Source organism: Staurois parvus, unplaced genomic scaffold (genome assembly GCF_062004578.1).
Source record: "Staurois parvus isolate SC_StPar_1 unplaced genomic scaffold, SC_StPar_1.0 ptg000262l, whole genome shotgun sequence".
NCBI classification, from domain to species: Eukaryota; Metazoa; Chordata; class Amphibia; order Anura; family Ranidae; genus Staurois; species Staurois parvus.
Window position 1 is genome coordinate 9002461 of NW_028318058.1, and position 23536 is coordinate 9025996.

At 43.3% G+C, this 23536-nt stretch overlaps 1 protein-coding gene across 1 annotated transcript in view; it reads left to right on the forward strand.

The window, feature by feature from the left end:
- Window positions 1–23536, forward strand: part of LOC149459387 (E3 SUMO-protein ligase RanBP2-like) — a gene marked incomplete at its 3' end in the record, with an annotated part of 153268 nt that overhangs the window by 75795 nt on the left and 53937 nt on the right. The window contains exon 20 of the mRNA XM_089681224.1: window positions 6926–11318. Coding sequence (XP_089537350.1) covers window positions 6926–11318 — 4393 coding nt within the window. The remainder of the gene's footprint in view (window positions 1–6925; window positions 11319–23536) is intronic.

The window sequence follows — 23536 nt, forward strand, 5'->3', positions numbered from 1 at the left end:
ATGTTTTGCATGTATTATAATAATTGATTCTTAAAATATTTTCAAAGTGCAAGTTTGCATTTTTTATTATTTACATATTTTTAAAATGTTCAACTGCTTTCACTTTTGGTAAAAGGGCAGCCTGTTATTTCTGTGCCAGTAGCTTAAACGAAATTTAGGATATCCTTTTTGAAACCGTTTCCAGCACACCTCAAGCCTTACCTGAACTTTACCCCCCCCCATCATGGTACATCACAGGACACAAGGTTTCTTCATAACCCTTATGATATTGTTATGCTGCCACCCTCCCAGCTAGGCATATCATTGTGTGTTTTTTTTTTTTTTTTGCTAGTGTCATAGGTGATGGTCATTGTAACGGAACTGGACCCCGACCGCACTAGGGTATTTTCCGTTCTACTCCAGCTTCCCTGTCCGAACACAAATCCCCGGACACCACCCGCTGATCATGCAGGAAATAAGACAGCACCGGAATAAAAAAAATATCCAATGTGTCATACCTTAAATTTGCGTGCCCTCGTGAAAGGACGACAAACTTCAGTACCCTATTTTTTTCTTTATAGGCGACTCTTTTACAGACCCTTATAGGTCATCAGTTTAACGTTAAGCAGGAGGTCTGGTGCTAGAATTATTGCTGGCATGCGCTGCGATATGTAACGTGTATCGCAATCGTTTTCATGCGTAGGCGCCCCGGCGTGTGCTTTTACTTTTGTACATGCATATATGTGGGGGTGGGGCCTCATTTTTTTTTTTTTTTTGAGGAGATGTTATGTGCTTGGGTACAACTTTGATTTTTTTTTTTAACTTAAAAAAAGAAAAAATGTTTTACTTAACTTTTTTTTTTTCCATCACATAGGGACAAAAAGTCCCCTATGTGATGTTTTTTTTTGGTGACAGGTTCTCTTTAATGAGTCGTGCAGGGTCTAAAAGATCCTGCATGACTCCCCTGAATGTAATGTATAGTACATCACACTGCATTACATTCTTTCCTGGCCTCGATGGCCAGGAATCTGAATGGGGACCTGGAAGTGATGTCAAACGTCATTTCCGGATCAGGACAAAATGGGGGGCGGACGTGTTTGCTCTCCTCCCCTCCCCTCTAGATGCAGGCACCCACTGAACCAGTCCGGGCGGAGGCTGACACCGTGGGCTGTGTGGAAACAACCGGGAAACAAACGCTGCCACCCGAATGCTTCCACCTGACAGGTGCGCCCTGTTGCTTGTCTGCAGCTGGGCTAAGGTTGAAAAAGGTTACCTGTCTGACACTTGAAACTACATTTCACGGGCGTCGGGTGATACAAATTCAACATCCCTGAAGCTTGTTCATCACCAGTTCTGCATCTGAACAGACTCAGGAAGTTCTTTCCGGTGCAGAAATCCCAAATGAAATCGGTTCAGTTGGTGGACACCTTCCTTAAGCAGTGAGATTTTCTGATGTCAGTAAATATAGGATCTTCACATCCCACAGGCCATTCTGCCTCTCTATGGCCTCCAGGTTATTTACCAGTTTTTACTCTAGCATTGGATCCCTTACACTTTCAAAGTATTACCATTGTGCGTTACATGGATGACCTTCTGCTCTGGGAACACTGTCCCTCTTTTCTGGAGTCCAAAGTGCGTCAGACTGTTCTCATTTTAGAAAGGTTGAATTAGATCCTGAAATTAGCCTTGGTCCCCACTGAAAGGCTGTGGAATACTTGGGTCTGATCTTGGATACAGGTCAGTCGAAGGCGATTCTACCCCTGGGGAAATACTTGTCACTGCAAACTCTGGTTGTCGCTGCAAGCTTCAATAAAATCTTCAATATATTTGTGCATCAGTGTTCTGGGAAAGATGATCGCTTTCTGGTGCCATTTGCCAAGTTTCTAGGACTCTTCAACCAAATGTCTTGTCAGTGTGGGACAGAAGGACACAATTACTGGATTGTTTGTACCCCAATACAAAATTAGCCATTGATTGGTGGATCTTTATGACCCATGCTGGAGATGGAGAACTTATTCTTTCCCCTGGCTTGGAAAGTCCAAACGGATACCAGCCTGAGTGGCAGGGGCCTAGAGAACATCTCAGTACAGGGAACATGGTTGTTGCAGGAGTGGACATTGCCTATCAACACCTGGAACTGAATGCAGCTCCACTAGCTCTTCTGCATTTACTCCTCAGGGGTGTCTCTGTGAAAATTTTGTTGGACAATGCCACGGCAGTGTAGTACATCATTCACAAGGGAAAAATCAGAAGTCACGTAGCTTAGGAGAAAGCAGATCTGATTTGGGCTTGGGCTGTAAGGAATATTCATGACCTGTCTGCTGGACAAATTCCTGGCGTGAAAAACTGGCAGGTGGTTTTTTTAGCAGATGTCTGAATTCCTAGTAGTTGGCCCTTCACCCTGTATTGTTCGAGATGATCAAAAGGAGATGGATCTAAAGGAGTGTGGATCTTTTTGGCATCTCCGTTTATCCCAAATCTGGGCTGTATTGTTTTCAGGGGCTCTGAATGTTTGCGGCAGATGCCCTGGTGGCATCGTGGAGCTGATTTTCATTAATTTATGTCTTCCCCTTTTACAGCTTCTACTCTTACTGCTTTGCAGGATATTGTTGGTAGGGAATTCTTTTGATACAGGTCGCTCTGGCCTGGCCCAAGAGACTATGGTAGTCAGACATTGTAAACTTGTCCGTGTATAAGATTTGGTCTTTTCCAAATGGTGGCCACAGTGAAAACTTGCGTGGTTTCAGGATCAGAGGCAATCCACAATAGTGTGACCCAGTCCCTGGGGATTCCACCTTGCTCCTCTCTCCTTGTAGTGGTGCTATGTTTGTTTGCAAAATGACACCCTTCCCTTCCTAATTGAGGTAATGGCACTGCAGATTTAAATGGCAGGAAGCCGGGGATTAATCCTGATTAGGCACTGCTGTGGACAACCCTCGGGAGTCCTGTCACCACTCCTGTGGTCCTCGTAGGCACTGTGGGCATATTTTAACTCTACTTCTGGGAGGGAATATTTTACCCTAGTGTTCAAAGGACCAAACGGAGACAGAGCAGTGTGCTTCTTTGCAGATGGGCTCAGCACAGGGTCAAGGCCTACAGGCAGAACAGGGGGAAGGAAGAGGAAAAGCTCATCCCACACCCACACTCCTTCCTCAATTTTGAGTCGAAGTGAGTATTCACTCCAGTGCTTCCTCTCACCATAGCAGACCTATAGAGGAAAGGGTCAGAGACTGGAAATAGGCCCTAATGTTGCCCTGGTAGCCAGTGGAGCTGTAGGGTGCTACTCACTCGAGGATTCAGCTTGTGATGGCATTAACTGTCCCTGTCCTATTTGACTCTGTCTTCTTTGGGTGTCACCTAATCCTCCTGGAGGCTTTTGAGCCAACCATGTATGCTTTTATGGGGGGTTCTCCACTTCTGATTTTTTTACTGCCAAAATTTTGTGACACTATTTGTATTGATTGATGTTTTCTGGCAGAGTCTACCAGATCATCAAGGTCTTTAGTCTCTAGTACCGATTTACCATTCTGCTTCCTGCTCCCTGGGTTTAATAGCTTGGATGTTGAAGCCCAGGTTTTGAGAGATAGGGCCATCTCTGAACCTGTGATTACAGCAAATGAAAAAGACAAAGATGTCTACTTTCTGTGAGATCCATCACTGGACGTGGCAGGCATACTTCACTTAGTGTCAGTCTCAGACGTTCCTCCCCAGGAGTTTCTCTGTGGCACGAATCCTCTCCTTCCTATAGCTGGGTCTGGATTAGCGTTTGGCTCTCAGCACTATCAAGGGGCTTCATTTCTTCCTATTTTGCCTCTCTCCTTGAGTAAGACCTTCATACCTTCCCTTGTTCATGCCCTGTGACTTCATGGGATCTGAATCTGCATCTCTCTCTGCTTCATATCTGCCTTTTGAACCCATTGGAGACATTCCTTTTTGCTACACTCACCAATAAAGTGGTATTCCTTGTAGCCAGTCACCTCTGAGGTAAGTGTCTCCACTGGCTGCTTTGCCCTGCAAGGAACTCTTTCTAGTTTTACAGAAGAAGGTGGTATTGTGGATGTCTAACTTAATGAAAATGAAATTTCCCTCAATTATCTAAATGTGGTTTGGGTTGTGAGTCTGTCATTTGGAAAGACTGATTTCCTTTTTGTAATCCCAGTATGCCCCTGCAGAAATACTTGGGCTTCTCACTCCAACATCTCTAGGTGGCTCAGGCGGACTTTCATCCAAGAATATGGTCTCAAGGATCAGATTCCACATTTTCCTGCCTCAGCACACGCCACTAGATCTGTAAATGCTTTTCTGGACTTTTTTACATCAAGCAGTGTTGCCAGATTTGTAAGGCTGCCATCTGGGTTTCTGTTAACACATTCCTCAAGCTCTGTCAGGTGGACATCGTGACATCATCTGATGCCAGCTTTGGATGTAGAGTTTATCAGGTAGCTCATTAAAATGCAGGCAATCCCTAGTCCACGGTTTTTCATGAACTTGTTGGACATCCCAAAGGTGAGACTTCCTTTGTCCCTCAATGGAGGACAAAGAAAATAGGATTTTTTTAAATCCCCATAAAATCCTTTTCTTGAACCTGTTGAGGGCAACAGTTCCCACCCCTTTGTGTTTATGATTATGCTATTACTGCTTTGCTACAAAACCGAGGCTTGCAAGTAGTAGTGAGCTAGTTATTCTTAAACACTCTAGAGCTGCAAAAACTATATCTACTCTTCTAGGATACTGGCGAAAAACCGATATGTAGTAGTAGTGGGTTATTTTACGACTTCTTATGTTCCCTCAATGGGCTCCAAAACAAAGATTTTATAGGGTGTGAAAAAAAACTTTCTCTTTTATATGATTTTTTTTTTTTTTTTGCTTTCTTGTGCACCACATAGTAACAGAATTTGGTACTTCGTTTCCAGTAGTAGGAGTGGGTTATTTTAAGACTTCCTGTGCCCCTTCAATGGGCTGCAAAACAAAGATTTTATAGGGAGCAAAAACAAATTATCTATCTTTTATATTATAATATACATTTTTTTTTTGTGCATCACATACAGTTGCAAGAAAAAGTATGTGAACCCCTTGGGATTACGTGGAGTTTTGCATGAATTGGTTATAAAATGTGCTCTGAACATCATCTAAGTCACAACAATAGAAGAACACAGTCTGCTGAACATAATACTACACAAACATTAGATGTTGCCATGGTTTAATTGCACATAACATGTAAACATTCACAGTGCAGGGAGGAAAAAGTATGTGAACCTTTGGAATTAATAACTGGTTGACCCTCCTTTGGCAGCAATAACCTCAACCAAACGTTTCCTGTAGTTGCAGATCAGACCTGCACAACGATCTGGAGTAATTTTGGACCACTCCTCTTCAAAAAACTGTTTCAGTGTAGCAATATTCTTGGGATGTCTGGTGTGAATTGCTCTCTTGAGGTCATGCCACAGCATTTCAATCGGGTTGAGGTCAGGACTCTGACTGGGCCACTCCAGAAGGCGTATTCTGTGCTGTTGCAGCCATTGTTTTGTTGAATTACTTGTATGCTTTGGGTCATTGTCCTGTTGCATCACCCATCCTCTGCGGAGCTTCAGTTGGCGGACAGATGGTCGTACGTTTTCCTGCAAAATGTCTTGATAAACTCTGGAATTCATTTTCCCATCAATGACAACAATCCGTCCAGGCCCTGAGGCAGCAAAGCAGCCTCAAACCATGATGCTCCCTCCGCCATGTTTTACAGTGGGGATGAGGTTTTGATGTTGGTGTGCTGTGCCTTTTTTTCTCCACACATAGTGTTGTTTGTTCTTCCCAAACAACTCAATCTTGGTTTCATCTGTCCACAGTATATTTTGCCAGTAGTGCTGTGGAACATCCAGGTGCTCTTTTGCAAACTTCAAACGTGCTGCAATATTCTTTTTGGACAGCAATGGCTTCCTCCGTGGTGTCCTCCCATGTACTCCATTCTTGTTTAATGTTTTCCTTATTGTAGATGTGTCAGCAAAAATGTTAGCACGTGCCAGAGATTTCTGTAGGTCTTTAGCTGACACTCTGGGATTCTTCTTTACCTCATGCAGCATTCTGCGCTGTGCTCTTGCAGTCATTTTACAGGACAATCACGCCTAGGGAGAGTAGCAACAGTGCTAAACTTTCTCCATTTGTAGACATTTGTGGACACATGAACATCAAGGCTTTTGGAGATACTTTTGTAACCCTTTCCAGCTTCATGCAAGTCAACAATTCTTGATCGTAGGTCTTCTGAGAGCTCTTTTCTGCGAGGCATGGTTCACATCAGACAATGCTTCTTGAAACCAGTAAACCCAAAACAGGTGTGTGTTTTTTAAGGGCAGGACAGCTGTCAGCAACACATCCAATATCATTACACTGATTGAAGTCAAGGTTGGCTCACTCCTGGCTCCAATTAGCTCTGGGAGAAGTCATTAAGCTAGGGCCTCACATAATTTTTCCTCCCTGCACTGTGAATGTTTACATGTTATGTGCAATTAAACCATGGCAACATCTAATGTTTGTGTAGTATTATGTTCAGCAGTGTTCTTTTATTGTTGTGACTTAGATGACGTTCAGAGCACATTTTATGCCCAATTCATGCAAAACTCCACGTAATCCCAAGGGGTTCACATACTTTTTCTTGCAACTTTAGTAACAGGATTTGGTACTTGTTTAGATTGCATAACGCAGCCTTTAATTGTTTGTTAAACTTGGTTAAAGGGAAATTGACTAATTCAGCTCCAGGCTCTGAGTTTAGCTGGGCTCCAGCTTCTGAGTTTTTCAAAAACAAAAAAAGCTCCCCTCAGGCTTCAGGACCTAAAGCTAGCTCACAGCTCTGGAATTGGAGCATTGCCAATACTAATTAAATAGTTAACCATCTTGATTTTTAAATCACATTTTGCATATTAGAATCCATATCTCAATATGTTGTTTGCTCCCACAGACTTCTGTGTATCCGGTGAACAGAATGGCTACTCAGCAACACATGTATGCAATGCATACACCACCAGTTCAAAACACTGCCATGTGTGGTCATGCACTTCGCTTTGAATCGCCTGCAACAAATATTTTGTCTCCTCAAACTGATGAGTACTACAACTACAATTTGCCTCAAAACACTGCTAATCCCACACTTCCTGAGCCAGGGTATTTCACAAAGGCTGCTCAGGGAGCTCAACCAGCTAAAGCAGAGTTTGGAAAGAACAGCTTTGTTCAACCTATACAGAGTGAGGGACCAAAATCTTCTCCATTTACAGCACCACTACAGTCAACTCCAACCTTTAAATTTAATTCAAACTTCAAATCAAATGACGGGGACTTTACATTTTCCTCTAATCAAAGCGGAACACCAGCAAATGCTGGTAGTGAGTGTTTGCTGCGGCTCCTAACATCTGATAAACCCATTAATGATCAGGGAATAAAGCCTACGACATTTGATAACACTGATTCAAGAAACATGTTTAGGTTTGGTGAGAAGAATTTTTTGAATAACGTCACAGAAGGATCAAATCAGATACAGGATAAAAATAGCACAGCATTTAGTCAAGGTGAAAACATATTTAGCTTTCAAAGTTCTTCTAAAGCAACTTTTGTACCTCCAACAAAAGGACACAACAGAAGTCATGACTCTGATGTAGGAAGCGAGTATGTAGCTGAAGAGGATGGGCCACATTTTGAACCTGTAGTGCCATTACCAGAGAAGATTGAAGTGAAGACAGGTGAGGAGGATGAAGAAGAGATGTTCTGCAACAGAGCAAAACTTTTCCGCTTTGACACCGACACTAAAGAATGGAAGGAAAGAGGTGTAGGAAATGTTAAGATCTTAAGACATCATGTGTCTGGTAAGATACGCCTGCTTATGAGAAGAGAGCAGGTCCTGAAGATTTGTGCAAACCATTTATTAACTCCAGATATGAAACTTAAACCACTTGCCACATCTGACAAATCTTATGTGTGGCATGCATATGATTATGCGGATGAAATGCCCAAATCAGAGCAACTTGCAATTCGCTTTAAGACTGCTGAAGAAGCTGCACTTTTTAAATCAAAGTTTGAAGAAGCGCAAAAATCACTGCATACTACATATAGCAGTGTTGATGTTACCAAACCTAAACCTGACAAAGAACCTATAAAGGTCGGTGTTGCAGGCCCTCAAGGTTTTTCCTTTGGATCACAGTTCGGTTCTTCAGTGCAGGATGCAAAAACTACAAACCCTGGAAAGTGTTCTTTAAGCAAATCTGCTTCTGCTTTCACATTTAGTAAAGATACTTTATCTAACAAACCTCTCTCTGCTGAACAACCTATAAAGAGCAAAGAACAGTGGATCTGCAGTAAGTGTTCTACTGTGAATGATACAGCAAACAAACCGTGTATTCACTGTCACTCTTCAAACCAAGGCTGTAGTGGGTTGCCAGTCCCTAAAAGCATCACCGGTTTTATGAATACTGCAGCTTCACAGAGCTCTTCATTTGGCTCAGCCTTTGTGAAGAAAGCAGGACAGTGGGATTGTGAGATATGCTTGGTACGGAATGAGCCTTCTGCAACAAATTGTGTCGCATGCCAAACTCCAAATCCAGCCCCTGCACAGACCACAGCTCCATCTGCTTCATCTTTTAAGTTTGTTGCTCCTGAAAATAGTTCACAAAAAGATTTTGGGGGTTTGTTTGCAAAGAAGGAAGGACAATGGGACTGTAGTATTTGTTTGGTTAGGAATGAAGCCAATTTTTCAAAGTGTGCTGCTTGTCAAAGTCCTAAAGCACAGCAGCCAATAAGCAATACAGCTGGTCTTCCATCTCAAAAATCTGGTTTCACTTTCAGCAAGAGTCAGAATGGAAGCTTGGAATCCATGTTTGCAAGAAAGGAGGGGCAGTGGGATTGTACGGTCTGCCTAATCAGAAATGAACCTTCAGCAGCCATATGTGTTGCCTGCCAGACTGCTAACCCAAATGCAAAAAGTGACACTGCAGCAACTGAGGCAAAGTCAGCCTTTACATTTGGATTTAAAGCAAGTCCTTCCGAGTCCTTTGGGCCACCTTCCACAGGGTTTAAATGTAATTTCACTGGAAAAGAGTTAAAGTTTGGTACAACAGATGATAAATCATCTTTTAGTTTTAAAGCGGCAAGCGAAGATAGTAAACTTTCCAAAGAGGGATTCAGCTTTACAATGCCTTTCAGCTCTTCTTTTAAATTTGGTACTGAGCCAAATAAAACCGAACAAGAGAGAGAAACTGTTCCCCTTTTGAAGGCTGCTTTGGGTAGTGGCAAGGAGGTTCCATCGGTTGAAACCAGAGTGCAATGTGTGGAAAACAAGCAAAAACAAAGTGGGGAGATTTTTGCTAACACTGCTAACAGCTTTTCTTTTGCTGATCTAGCCAAATCTCAAGAAGGGTTTGCTTTTGGTAAAAAAGACCCTAATTTTAAAGGATTTTCTGGTGCTGGTGAGAAATTGTTTGCATCTAAAAGTGATAAATTTGACCAAGCAAACACTTCTGCTGAGCAAGAGGTTGGAGATGACCTTTACAAGACAGAGGATCGTGATGACATCCATTTTGAGCCGATTGTGCAGCTTCCTGATAAAATAGAGCTTGTGACTGGAGAAGAAGATGAAAAAATGCTTTACTGCCAGAGAGTAAAATTATATCGGTTTGATACAGACAGCAGCCAGTGGAAAGAGCGTGGCGTTGGCACCTTAAAGATTCTTAAAAATGAGGTAAATGGGAAGCTCCGAATTCTAATGAGACGAGAGCAAGTGCTGAAAGTATGTGCAAACCACTGGATTACAACCACCATGCACCTGAAACCGTTGTCTGGTTCAGACCGTGCGTGGATATGGATGGCAAATGACTTTTCTGATGGGGATGCAAAATTAGAACAGTTAGCAGCAAAATTTAAAACGCCTGAGCAAGCTGACGAATTTAAAAATAAATTTGAAGAGTGCCAGCGCTTGTTGTTGGATATACCTCTTCAGACCCCCCATAAGCTGGTAGATACAGGAAGGACTGCACACTTAATCAAGAAAGCAGAAGAAATGAAAACTGGTCTTAAAGATCTGAAAACATTTTTAACAGACCAGAGTAAACCTGCTGAAGCGGATACAAATTTTAGTACTTCTGAGAGTCTAATAAAGAAAAGCTTGGAATCCACAGAACCTACTTATGAGTGGGATACATATGACATGCGGCCAGGTTCTCTTGAAGGCAATTTAGATGATTCCATATATGCTTCTCCTTTAACAAATAGTCCAGAAAAAAGTAATCTCTTCAGATTTGGAGAATCTACTGTAGGCTTTAACTTTAGCTTTCAGCCAGCACCGAGTCCTGTAAAGTCACCAACCAAATTAAACCAAAGCAGAACTTCTGTAGGTACTGACGAGGAATCTGATGTGACACAAGAGGAGGAACGTGACGGCCAGTACTTTGAGCCTGTTGTGCCTTTGCCAGATCTTATTGAAATCACCAGCGGAGAAGAAAATGAACAGACTCTTTTCTGCCATAGAGCTAAGCTTTACAGATTTGATAAAGGTATTAATCAGTGGAAAGAGCGGGGTATCGGTGACCTAAAGATTTTACAGAGCTATGACAACAAAGCAGCACGAATAGTAATGAGAAGAGATCAAGTCTTAAAATTGTGTGCCAACCACCGTGTTACACCTGACATGCATCTGGAACCAATGAAAGGGGCTGAGAGAGCATGGGTGTGGACTGCACAAGACTATTCTGAAGGTGAAAGTGAAGCAAAAGTAGAATTATTTGCTGTACGTTTTAAACATCAGGAGGTTGCAGACTTGTTTAAGGAAATCTTTGAAGAAGCCAAGTTTGCACAGTCAAAAGATAGCTTGCTCCCTCCCTTTTCTACACGTGTCACAACACCAAAGTCTTCACCGTGTGGGAAGGCTGCTGTAGCCATTCTGGAAGAAACCACAAAGGAGAAAACTGATTTGCCAGCTGTAACAACACCTGTTTCTGGGGTAAAATCTGATACAGCAAGTTCTTTAGAAAAAACACCAAAAAATGTTGTGTCCCCACCCAAGTTTGTATTTGGTTCTGAAGTAGTGAAAAATATCTTTGGTACAGAGAAGAAGGCTTTTACTTTTGGGAATTCTTCTGGAGCCGGTACATTGTTTGGCTTCAGTTTCAATCCTTCAAAGACTCAAAATGAAGAGGAAGGCAAACAGTCTTCTCAACCTACCCTAGGTAATCAAGAAACAAAGTCTTACAGTAGCATAAAAAGCACACCTGCTACTTCACATAAGTCATCGGAACAGAAGGTTTTGCAAAACCCCTCAGTCTCCTCTTCATCAGCAAAATGTACACAGCCTATACAGATAACGGCTAGAGGTAAGCTATCTTAGTTTTTTTTTTCTTCCCATTTTAAATATTTCAAGAAATTTTGCATTTGCAGTTCTCACAGATATTCTAGAGACTTTATTGCTTTATTTTGATTGTATCTAATGTATACAGCCTTAGTAAAAATGTAATTCTATTGCTAGCAAAATTTGGCAGAGTATAATTTTGTGCACATCCCACTGAGGGAAAATAAAATATACAGCAGAGTTTGAAAAGTGTAACCATGTTTAATTATAAAGCTTATAGCACAATGTGGAGTATATCTTAGTAGTGAAGGTGGGACAAGGTGATGTACCATTTTTGCTTGGATTTAGTGCATCAGTACCATAACTGCGGAAATAAGCAGCTGCTGCTATTGTGAAGAGTTGCCCTGCTTTCTTACACCATACCCCTTTTTCTCTGTCATTCATTGACGAACACAGCCTTCATAATCTTGACCATAGGTTTATATTGCCACCTTCAGGAGTAGAACTAGACAGTAAAAAGAACAAGCACAGCACCGCCTATGGGCAACTGTTAGTAAACCCCCACTCTGCGATATGTAGCTCAGTTTTTTTGTATTGGGTAGGAGTAAGGACCTGGCTCTCTGCTGGGACCTGTGGTTCCATGGATTTTGTTTTTCCCTCCTTTTTTTGTTTTTTCCTCTCCTTTCGGCAGAGATCTTTAATCAACTACAGGGCTGGGCTACAGACTGGATAATATAGATTCTTGTAATCTCCACAGCCTGGCCAGTGAGCTTTCACAGACCTTATCTTACCGCTGGGTCGGCCATATGCTGGACTGGGGAGGCCAGCGTGTTGAACGTCTCGTAGGGAAACATATGTCCAGGCACCTGACGTATGTGTCAGTGTCGCCATGGCTGACAGCCCCCCCCCCCCCCATCTCAGGTGCAGTACCCGCATCTTCTGGGTGGGTGGAGTGGCATTTCCTGGCCTAGCAAGCTCTGCTACACATGGAGCTCACCTTGCCTGGCGGATGGACAGCTCACAGCACTGCTCCTCAACTCTCCTGGTCGGTGGTGGTGAGTCCTTCTGTGGTCCCCCTGGTCAACGGTAGCGATTTGGGGTTTTTCCTTCCCTCCCTCATGGGGGTGTTCTGTGCCTGGCGATGCCCAATCAAGCGTGGGATCCTCCCATGGCATTTGAAGCAGGTGCCCCACCTCCAGACCGCCCCGCCTTTGTTGTGGCTGCTAGTCCCTCTGGGTCCTCTATCCCCTTTGATGCTCTGTCAGCAGTCCTGCAATAATTTGTTTCCCGGGTTGAGGTTGTGTTTGGACGCAAGGCGAGTAAAAAGTGCCTTCTTCCTCCTCCCTCCTCAGAGCAGGATTCTGAGCTGGAGTCTTACTCTGTTGGCGCAGGTGCAGCCTTGCCTGTGTGCTCTGACACAGGCCCTGGTCCCTCTTACAGTGAGGAGTCCTTGACAGCCATTTCAGCACATGAAAAGGCGCTGATAGCCACGCTAATTACCGCGATGCGGGACATTTTGAAGCTTGAGGATCCTTTTGGGGTTACTGAGGAAGTATATGTCCCCTTTTGGATGTCACAAGCCAGTTCGCACCGCAAACATTTTTCTTTACCCACTCTATTTTGATTGGTTATTTCCAAGGATTGGAAACGCCCGCAGCGGTCTTTTTCGGTCCCGAGGCGTTTTTCTGTGCATTACCCTTTTGAGGAGTCCTTTCTAAAGAAGTGGTCCTCTACTCCTATCGTAGATCCCCCCCGTCTCTAGGTTGAACAAGGCGACCATGATTCCAGTGGAGGGGTCTCTTTCCTTCAAGGACCTCACAGACAGGAAGGCAGAATCTATCGCACGCTCTGTTTACAATGGTAGGCTCAGCCCTTCTGCCAGTTTGGCCACAGATCTTATATCTCAGACACTTACTGAATGGGCTAAACACTTGCACCACAATTTTGGGTAATGAGCAGGTACCCCCGATCTATGTAGAACTGGCGGATCAGCAGGTACAGGGCTTCAAATATGTTTGTGATACTACCCTGGATGCAGCCCCTCTGCTCTCCAAGTTGTCCATCTCGGCTTTGATTTATTAGCGCGTTTTTTGGCTTAAGTGCTAGTCGACTGACCAAACATCAAAAAAAGCCTTGGCCGATTTACTCTTCCAGGTTGAGCATCTCTTCAGAGCCCCTGTGAACAACATTATTAAGGATCTTACAGGAGGGAAGAGTACTTTTCTCCCCAAATCCAGGAAGTGCAAGGAGCCACAACGCAAGCAGTCACAAATGACTTTTTCACTCAGCGGACAAAGGTTTCCAGCCCTACAAGGCCCCTGCAGGTGGAACTAAATGCCCCTGGCTTTGCAAGCCTTCGAAACCTGCAGACTGTCTCTCTTCAGCATGAAGGTCTGCACCCATCCGTTTTCCCGGGTGGAGGGTCACCTTCGTTGGTTCGCTGACTGGTGGACCTCCCTTCTTTCCGGCACCTGAGTCTGCGAACTGATTCTGTCTGGCTACAAAATAGTTTCTGCCTTGCCCGCCAAACAAGTTCTTTCCTTCCAATCTTTGCCTCTCCCTGCTTTGTCTGCCGGCTCTATATGGGCGGTGCAGGCCATGCTCCTCCAGGGTGTGATGGCCCCAGTGCCGCCTTTGGAAAGGTGTCGGGTTTTACGCCAACCTTTTCATGGTCCCAAAGAAAGGTGTCCGGCCAATCCTGGACCTCAAGACCTCAATTGTTTTGTGAAAGTTCAGAGGTTCAAGATGGAATCAGTTCGTTCTGTGGTGGCCCCCCTCCATCAGGGGGATTTCCTGGCCTCCATATACATCAAGGATGCGTACCTGCATAATCCTATTTGTCCCAGTCATCAGTGCTTTCTGAGACTTAGTGCATGCCCCTGATCATATCAGTTTGTAGCATTACCCTTTGGCCTGGCTTCGGCCCCGTGGGTGTTTACAAAAGTGCTGGCTCCGATTCTGGCATCGCTGAGGCAATGGGGGATCACAATCATAGGTTACCTAGACGATCTTCTCCTGTGAGCAGAATCTGCCTCTGCGCTTAGGGAAAATGGGGAGATCACTATGCTCATCCTGCAATTCAGCAGGGTGTTGAATGTCCAAAAATCCTTGTTGCTTCCGACCCAGCGCTTGGAATACTTGGGGCTGATCCTCGGCTCAGCACAGGCGAAGGTGTTCCTCCCAATGAACAAGCTTCAGACTCTCCGGGCTGCCTTGCAGTTGCTGCTGTCCCACAAGTGGTCATCTCTGTGTTAGAGTGCTGGGTCTCCTGATGTCCACCTTCAAGGAAGTCCCATATGCCCAGTTGCACACCAAGGCTCTGCAGAGGGAGATCATATCCAGGTGGGACAGATCTCCAATGTCCTTGGACAACCAGATCCGTATGGGACGCGTGACTAAGGATGTCTCTTCTCTGGTGGCTGCGGTCTTCAGCTCTTCGGGTCGTGAAGTCATTTCTACCTCTCCATTGGATGGTGATCCCAACGGACGTCAGCCTGACTGGCTGGGGAGAGGATCTGGGTCTACATTCAGCCTAGGGTCGTTGGGGGTCGGAAGAGTCTCGCTTTCTGATCAACATTTGTGAACTGTGTGCAGTCAGACTGTCTCTTCCATTGGTCGGAGCTACTGCTTGGACAGCCGGTCAGAATCCAGTTGGGCAACGCCACAGCAGTGGCCTATATCAATCACCAGGGAGGGACAAGGAGTTCGGCAGCAGCACCAGAGGTCTCTCACATTTTTTGGTGGGTGGAACGTTACATTCAGGCTTTCTCCGCCATCTACATTCTGGGCATAGAAAACTGGTACGCCAACGTGGTACAACTGGTCGCAGACGTCCCCTGGTGACTTCTGTTGCACGCGGATTTCCTGTCCCAAGGGCCGATATTCCACCCTGCTTTACCATCTCTGGCTTTGATGGCTTGGCTATTGAAAGCCAGGTGCTTAAAGACAGGAGATTGTCAGCTTCTGTGCTTCCCACTATGTTGAAGGCTCGTAAGGCTGTGGGGTGGCATCTACGTTTTTTTCCATTTCTCAGATTCTGGCTTTTCTACAATGGGTTGATCAGAAGCTAGCCTTGAGCACTATTAAGGGCCAAGTGTCTGCTCTGGTGATCTTTTTTTCAATGCCCTTTGGCTACGCACTCTTTGGTTCATACCTTTTATTCAGGGGGTTCGGCATGTTGATGCTGTAGGGCCTGAACCTGGTTCTTCAGTCCTTCAGAAACTACATTTTGGGAACATTGGGGATTTTCCCTTGCTCATGCTCTCTCAGAAGGTCGCTTTTCTGGTCGCTATCACTTCTGCTCGGTGGCTGTTTGAGCTGGCAGCCTGGTATTGTAAGTCTCTTTATCTGGTTCTCCATATAGATAAGGTGGTTCTTCATCTGCCTCCCTCCTTTCTTCTGAAGGTGGTGTCTGCCTTTCACCTAAATGAGGACATTATCTTCTCTTCCTTGTGTCCACGGCCGTCTCATCCCAAGAAGTTTGCACTGCACTAGTTAGACGAGGTTTGGGCCATCCATGTGTACCTCTCTGTTGCAGCCGAAGGTTGGATCCGCTCTTTGTGATTGTGGATGGTCCGCGTAAGGGTCTGGCGGCTGCTTCGGCCAATATTTCTTTTTGGATCAGACAGACAGTTGTGCAGGCTTATGCAATTAAGGGTCAGGTGCCTCCCTTCCCTGGCTCGGCGCACACTACATGGGCGATTAGTACTTCCTAGGCATTCTGTCGTTAGGCGTCCCTGTCTCAACTTTGTAAGGTGGCTACCTGGTCGACTGTGCACCTTTTTACCAAGTTTTACAAATTGATGTTTTGACATCTTCAGATGCATGTTTTGGCTGCAAGTTTTTGCAGGTTGTTTGAGATTTTCTTGTACATCATACTTTTAGGTGGTTGCGTGTTTTCTTATTATGAGCTCCCACCCCTCATTATTGCACTGCTGTGGTACATCCCTACGGTCAAGATTATGAAAGCTGTGTCAGTCAATCAACGATAGAAAAAATGAAATTTTTTTGTTACCGTAAATTCCCTGTCTGAGTTCATTGACGTACACAGCATCCACCCCTCCTTTTTTGTGCTACTGCTTTCTAATGAACTGAGCTGCCTATCGCAGTGGGGGTTTACGACCAGTTAGGACTGCCCATAGATGGTCCTGTGCTGCTTCTTTCTTCTGCCTAGTCCTACTCCTGAAGGTGACTGTATAACCCTACGGTTAAGATTATGAAGGCTGTGTCCATCAATGAACTCTGAGAAAGGAATTTAATGGTGAGTAACAAAAAAAATCCCCCCCCCCCCTTTTTTTTTTTCTTTTTTCTTTTTTTTTTTTGCCAGCCCTTTTGCACCATTAAGTGAACCCTGAACTACTATTCTCCTGCCATGTATCTGTGAATGTAGGAGGAGCAGATGAATGACAGGATCTCCACCACCCATTCACAGAACACAATGCCTCAGGGGAAGACTAGTAAAATGATGTTAACACACTACCGGAAGATAGCCACTCAGGGCATTATCAGGCAGCATCAAGGGAGAATTTTCACAATAATCAGCAGCCAGCAGTACATGTGATACACACCATTAAATATAGCTAATGTGTTTGGTGCTGTATTTAAAAAAAATAAAAATAAAACAGATGCAATATAACTTCAAGGAACTAGCTTTTCAGAAGGAAGTCAGTATTGGCAGCCTCTATATTTCTCTTAAAGGTTTAGTTCATAGACCTAGAGAGGAATCACAGGTGTTTGTGACCAATGAGCCTAGGATGTAGAAAGGCGGGAGGAAGAGACTGTACACTGCCCAAAAGACCAGAAAGTGTGAAGCTCATTAGGGAAAATAAAATAGAGTAGGGACAACATGCGAACACAGCAGCGGAGTACAGTGTGCTCAAGAGAGGTGACTGAGATGAAGCTTTACAGGAGAAAAATGGAGGAGGTGCCCAAAGAATGAGTGATAAGCAGGAAATGGAAATAGAGGGGAGCAATGGGCTGTGTGTATGAAGAGAGTGGACATCGGGGAATAGCCTTCAAGCAGAGGGAATATAAACAGGGGAGTGCACCTGCATAGAGAATATAGGGGTACAGTTGGTAAAGCTGTAGACAAAACAGAAGTGGCTTCTGAAGCTTTTCAAACTTTAGGGAATCTCAGGAACTAGAAGTGCAGGTTCCCAGGAGTTGCAGTAGTAAATAGGTGGGAGTTGGTAAAATTTATTTCTTGGCGTGTAGGCATTGATACTTCCAAGTTCACGCCGAATTGTGAATTGTGCTGGTGGAGCATGCTCTTTTGAATGTAAATTGATTCCTGGTGGGGGGAAAAGGACATTGGCTTTATATTACATAGGATAAGATGTCTCCTCTTTGGAACATGAAATTTGGTGCATGTGAACCCCCCCCCCCAATCCATTTTTTTCTTCCAAGAATATGCTTTGTCATCTAATAATACTGTTGTCATATATTAAGATAGTGGTGTTAAATACTGGCAAGCTGATTTCAATTAAGATGTTTACAAGGAGAAGATGTATAAAGGACCACTTTAACAGCGATTTTATCTTTCGGTATTTTCTTTTTTCGGAAATAAACCCAAAAAATTACAGAACAGGATCTCTCTTGCATAGAAGCTTGTAAATCATCCACCTAATGGTAATTTTAAAACATACGCTGATGAGCCTCTTACAAGCAGGAAAAGCATTGAGATGTTCTGTTATTTTACTGGCTTTGAGACCAGAAATGTAAAGGAATGCCAGGTATGCTGACAGCTGGTTTAGATTCTATTCTACAAATTAAGCCATTTGTTATTAGCTGTGTAAGACCCAAACAGGGTTCCCTGTGAGTAGTTGCCGGGCGGGAAGCCATGTTAAAAGCAATGGGAGAATGACAGCTCATGCAGCATGTAATCGCTTATGCAGCGATTACCTGCCTACGAATGGCCCTGGAAGCAGACAGTCCTCAAGGTCACTGAAGTGATATTTTATTTGCAGATCTTTGACTATGTATGACCATTAGAATTCAGTCATAGAATTTAAAGAAGTCTGACCAGACGTTAAAAAGGCTTGTTAAATCACCCAGGGGACCCTGTGCGAAAAGCCCCCGTTAAAACGAATGCTGTGGTTCTTAAACAGTGTTCTTGGATAGCTAGCCCTTCTGACTGCTATCTGAAAAGTCTATCTGGGACAAATCTAGTAGCTTCCAGTGTGAGCTTTTGGTTAGTTTTTTCGTTCATGACCAGTGCTGCTCCACAGCCTTTGTTCACACAACACAAACTGCCACTACTATTATAACTTCCTCTGAACATGATAGCAGCTGCAGAAGATTGCAGGCCTAGTCTTAATACCATGAATGCAGAGACAGGGCTATGGGAGGTTTTGGGCTTAATATTTTATTTTTATAGATAAAGCAGGAGAGGCACAAGGAAGCATATCAAGGAGGACTTCAGAACTGAGAAGAGGTTGGACTTCTGTGTTGCTTGTACCTGTCCATAGATACATCCATATTTGGTCTTCTGCCTGGGGTAGCACCTAAGCCAGCACTGACCGTAATAAAAGTATCATTTTATTTCCAAACCACAGTACCAATTTTATCAGGGACAAGTGCTGTGTGCACAGGGTACCCTGGGGGACTTAACAAGCATTTCTAACTTCTGATCAAAGCTATTTAAAGATTTTACCTTTTAAAGTCCAAGTGCAGCCAAAATCACAAACAGAAAAATCAGAACAAGGGACATAATTTAGTAGGATGTGTCCCTTGTGCGGATTCCTCTTGTGTTAGTGAAAATCTTCTTCCAGCCTGCTTACAGTTGCAGCTTCTATGAATGAAACAAGATCTGTAAATGGAAGGGGCTGACAAATCCGTTATCCACCCTTCCTACTTTTTAAAAACTGATTCAGCCTTCTCTTCCTTCCATCAAGTTAATTACAGCAAGTTAAGAAAATACCTATAAAGATGGACACCGGAAATGACATCCATGAGATGCAGATTAGTAATTGGTTACATCAAAGCACATCATTGTCAGTATATCAATATCAGATTCTTTTCATGTATATTTCCTTTATAAACATCGTTGGTACATCCTCCGTACTGCTTATTCCTATGTAGAGGAATTTAAAAAGATGCCTACACAAGCACACTAGCATAATCCCACTATTAGAGATGGTGTTATAAGAGTACACCTGTTTTGTGGGACTTTCCATACTTTTTATAGAGGCTGTGAGAATGGATTTGTGTGCTTGTGTGTGTTTTTGTATATAATCTATATGTAATTTTGTTATTTAATATAAAACACATATACACTAAATATACACTTAAAAAAAATGTACATTTCCTCTCCAGTTTTTTTTCTTTATCCCAGGCCCATTGCAGCTGTGCATTTTAATATTTCTGTTTTTGTAGGTTTTGATTTTAGTCTTTTTAAATCTAATCCTGCTGCCTTTTGGACGTGTACCACTCCCACCAAACCTGACATGGAAGGTATTTAGATGTGATGTGCTGAAGTAGCCAGTGGTTGAGCAGACACTGATCACCTCTACGAATGTGTATCTGTTTGGGAAACAAAATTTTGCAACATTAACATGCATGCCTGCTAGGAACTATAGATGGCCTTTGTTGCAAGTTAATGTTTCCACAAATATTATGCTGCACTAAAAGATGTAATTCTGACAACTGGTCTTTTCAAGCTTTCTTACTGTGTGTTTTTTTTTTTTCTGTTATTTTTTATTCAAGTAAGTCTGTTTTTGTTACGCACAAATGTGCACAGATTTAATATACATATAGAACGTCATAACCATAATCATGTATTTTATATTTTCTTTAAGACCTCATTTTGAGCTATTTTTCCTTTTTTTAATATTGATACCCAGCAGTATTATAGCCAAGCAGGAAGCCTTGCTTTAATTTTTTTAAAGAGAATCTATCACAATCATGCTTTTGAAAGAATCAGGATTTTGGTCTTTAATTAGAACTGTTCAGGTTTGCTTATGAAATAGTTATTGTACAGTACAGGGCACAGCCAAAGTATTCATGGATCTTCTTCAGTCATCTCCTTTAGGATTAATTCACACATGTGCAGTAATTGCCACAGTAGCTGCTCACCGGTTCATGTCCGGTTCAGGACAGGATTATCCCCGGATCTTATCCTGTTCACACATATGCGGTTTAGAAACTGTTCCCATAGAAGTCAGTAGCCTGTAATCTACACCTGAACCTGAAGGCTCAGGTGCTCAGAAATCGTACAGGACTCTTTTTCAAACCACGCTGAATCCGCACTGCCAGTGCACCAAACATGTGAACAGACATCATAGAAGCAATGTTTTTTCACATGTCATGCATATTGGATGCAGTTCAAACTGCATCCAATCCGCATATGTGAACCAGCACTTACTACTTTGTAATACCAAAAGTAAAAGCCGTGCATCTGAGTGGACACAACCTTAGTAAACCTTGGGAGCTGTACCAAACCTCACATTGTGGGGATGGCTTGTAATACTTAAGGCACTGGATCCTTCATAGGTGCACACCTGGCACCCTTCAGGGGTATGCCCACCATGACGAGCGAAGTCTGGGCTTTGTATAATACAGTTCAGCTTTGTGGACAGGTAAGACAGGGTCATCCTGTATCTCTGATCGTTCCTGTAAAGACTGGGGCTATGTTTGGAAAGTATTCTCTTTACAATGCAAGTTTTTCGAACTTGATGCTAAAATTCAACCACTTACAGCCAAGTCTCAGGTGGATGACAAGATGTTACATCACATCAGTCGCACACTTTACCGACACTAGGTACTCGGGTGCTTCCCTCATGCCCTTTGTGAGCAACCAACAGGTGAATACCCTCATCTGTAGCTATGGCAAAAAAACAGGCGAAAGGGAGTCAAATCTAAACCTCATGTTAACTTGTACTCTGCTAAAGGCTTGTACAACTGTAGAACCAGTTTTAACACCAGTCTCTGCATCCAATTCTAGCTCCATGACAGGCATTCACCAAGCAGCCTACCTAACAAAAGCAGCATCTACAGTCAGGTCCATAAATATTGGGACATCAACACAATTCTAACATTTTTGGCTCTATACACCACCACAATGGGTTTGAAATGAAACGAACAAGAAGTGCTTTAACTGCAGACTCAGCTTTAATTTGAGGGTATTTACATCCAAATCAGGTGAACAGTGTAGGAATTACAACAGTTTGCTTATGTGCCTCCCACTTGTTAAGGGACCAAAAGTAATGGGACAGAATAATAATCATGAATCAAACTTTCACTTTTTAATACTTGTTTGCAAATCCTTTGCAGTCAATTACAGCCTGAAGTCTGGAACGCATAGACATCACCAGACACTGGGTTTCATCCCTGGTGATGCTCTGCCAGGCCTCTACTGCAACTGTCTTCAGTTCCTGCTGGTTCTTGGGGCATTTTCCCTTCAGTTTTGTCTTCAGCAAGTAAAATGCATGCTCAATCGGATTCAGGTCAGGTGATTGACTTGGCCAATGCATAACATTCCACTTCTTTCCCTTAAAAAACTCTTTGGTTGCTTTTGCAGTATGCTTTGGGTCATTGTCCATCTGCACTGTGAAGCGGCGTCCAATGAGTTCTGAAGCATTTGGCTGAATATGAGCAGATAATATTGCCCGAAACAATTCAGAATTCATCCTGCTTTTGTCAGCAGTCACATCAATAAATACAAGAGAACCAGTTCCATTGGCAGCCATACATGAGCACGCCATGACACTACCACCACCATGCTTCACTGATGAGGTGGTATGCTTAGGATCATGAGCAGTTCCTTTCCTTCTCCATACTCTTCTCTTCCCATCACTCTGGTACAAGTTGATCTTGGTCTCATTTGTCCATAGGATGTTGTTCCAGAACTGTGAAGGCTTTTTTAGATGTCGTTTGGCAAACTCTAATCTGGCCTTCCTGTTTTTGAGGCTCACCAATGGTTTACATCTTGTGGTGAACCCTCTGTATTCACTCTGGTGAAGTCTTCTCTTGATTGTTGACTTTGACACACATACACCTACCTCCTGGAGAGTGTTCTTGATCTGGCCAACTGTTGTGAAGGGTGTTTTCTTCACCAGGGAAAGAATTCTTCGGTCATCCACCACAGTTGTTTTCCATGGTCTTCCGGGTCTTTTGGTGTTGCTGAGCTCACCGGTTCGTTCCTTCTTTTTAAGAATGTTCCAAACAGTTGTTTTGGCCACGCCTAATGTTTTTGCTATCTCTCTGATGGGTTTGTTTTGGTTTTTCAGCCTAATAATGGCTTGCTTCACTGATAGTGACAGCTCTTTGGATCTCATTTTGAGAGTTGACAGCAACAGATTCCAAATGCAAATAACACACTTGAAATGAACTCTGGACCTTTTATTTGCTCATTGTAATTGGGATAATGAGGGAATAACACACACACCTGGCCATGGAACAGCTGAGAAGCCAATTGTCCCATTACTTTTGGTCCCTTAACAAGTGGGAGGCACATAAGCAAACTGTTGTAATTCCTACACCGTTCACCTGATTTGGATGTAAATACCCTCACATTAAAGCTGACAGTCTGCAGTTAAAGCACATCTTATTCGTTTCATTTCAAATCCATTGTGGTGGTGTATAGAGCCAAAAATTGTGTCGATGTCCCAATATTTATGGACCTGACTGTATTTCACAATTCCTTGGACAACTATTGGCTTGATTACAGCCATCATTGTCCAGGACTACAAAAGCCATGCCCAAAGCCAAGCTTCTGTCTACTGCAGTCAGATCCTAATATGCCTGCCCTAGATGAGCCAGACACAGACAAGAAAATAAGGTGGATATAGAAGCAGCGTGCAGACTTAAGATTTAAGTGGGAGCTTTGGCAATGTATAATTTGATTCTCTTCCATCTCATCATGCTCCTTTTGTGCATGAACAGGGAATGGGGTAGGTCTCTTTATACCTGAATAGAATGTGCAAACTATGACCATTGGAGTGCTCCAAAAAAATTTTCACTCTTCCAAAAATCTTTGCCAAACTCACTCTGGTGGAAAAGGAGTTCACTAAAAGGTAGTTTGTTCCTGTAGTTGATCCTGCTGTCTGTCTTAAACATCTCACTGTCCCAATTGAAGAGGTTCTTTCACAAACAACTAACATGAATCCTGTATTCCAGAACAAATAGAGCAATTACAGCCGTTACCTTCTGCTGTGCTTTTTGTGTGGATACCCTAGCATATGTGATGACACAAGTTTCCAGAATGGCTTTAATTTCTATTCACAAGCATAGAATCTTGTGGCTAAA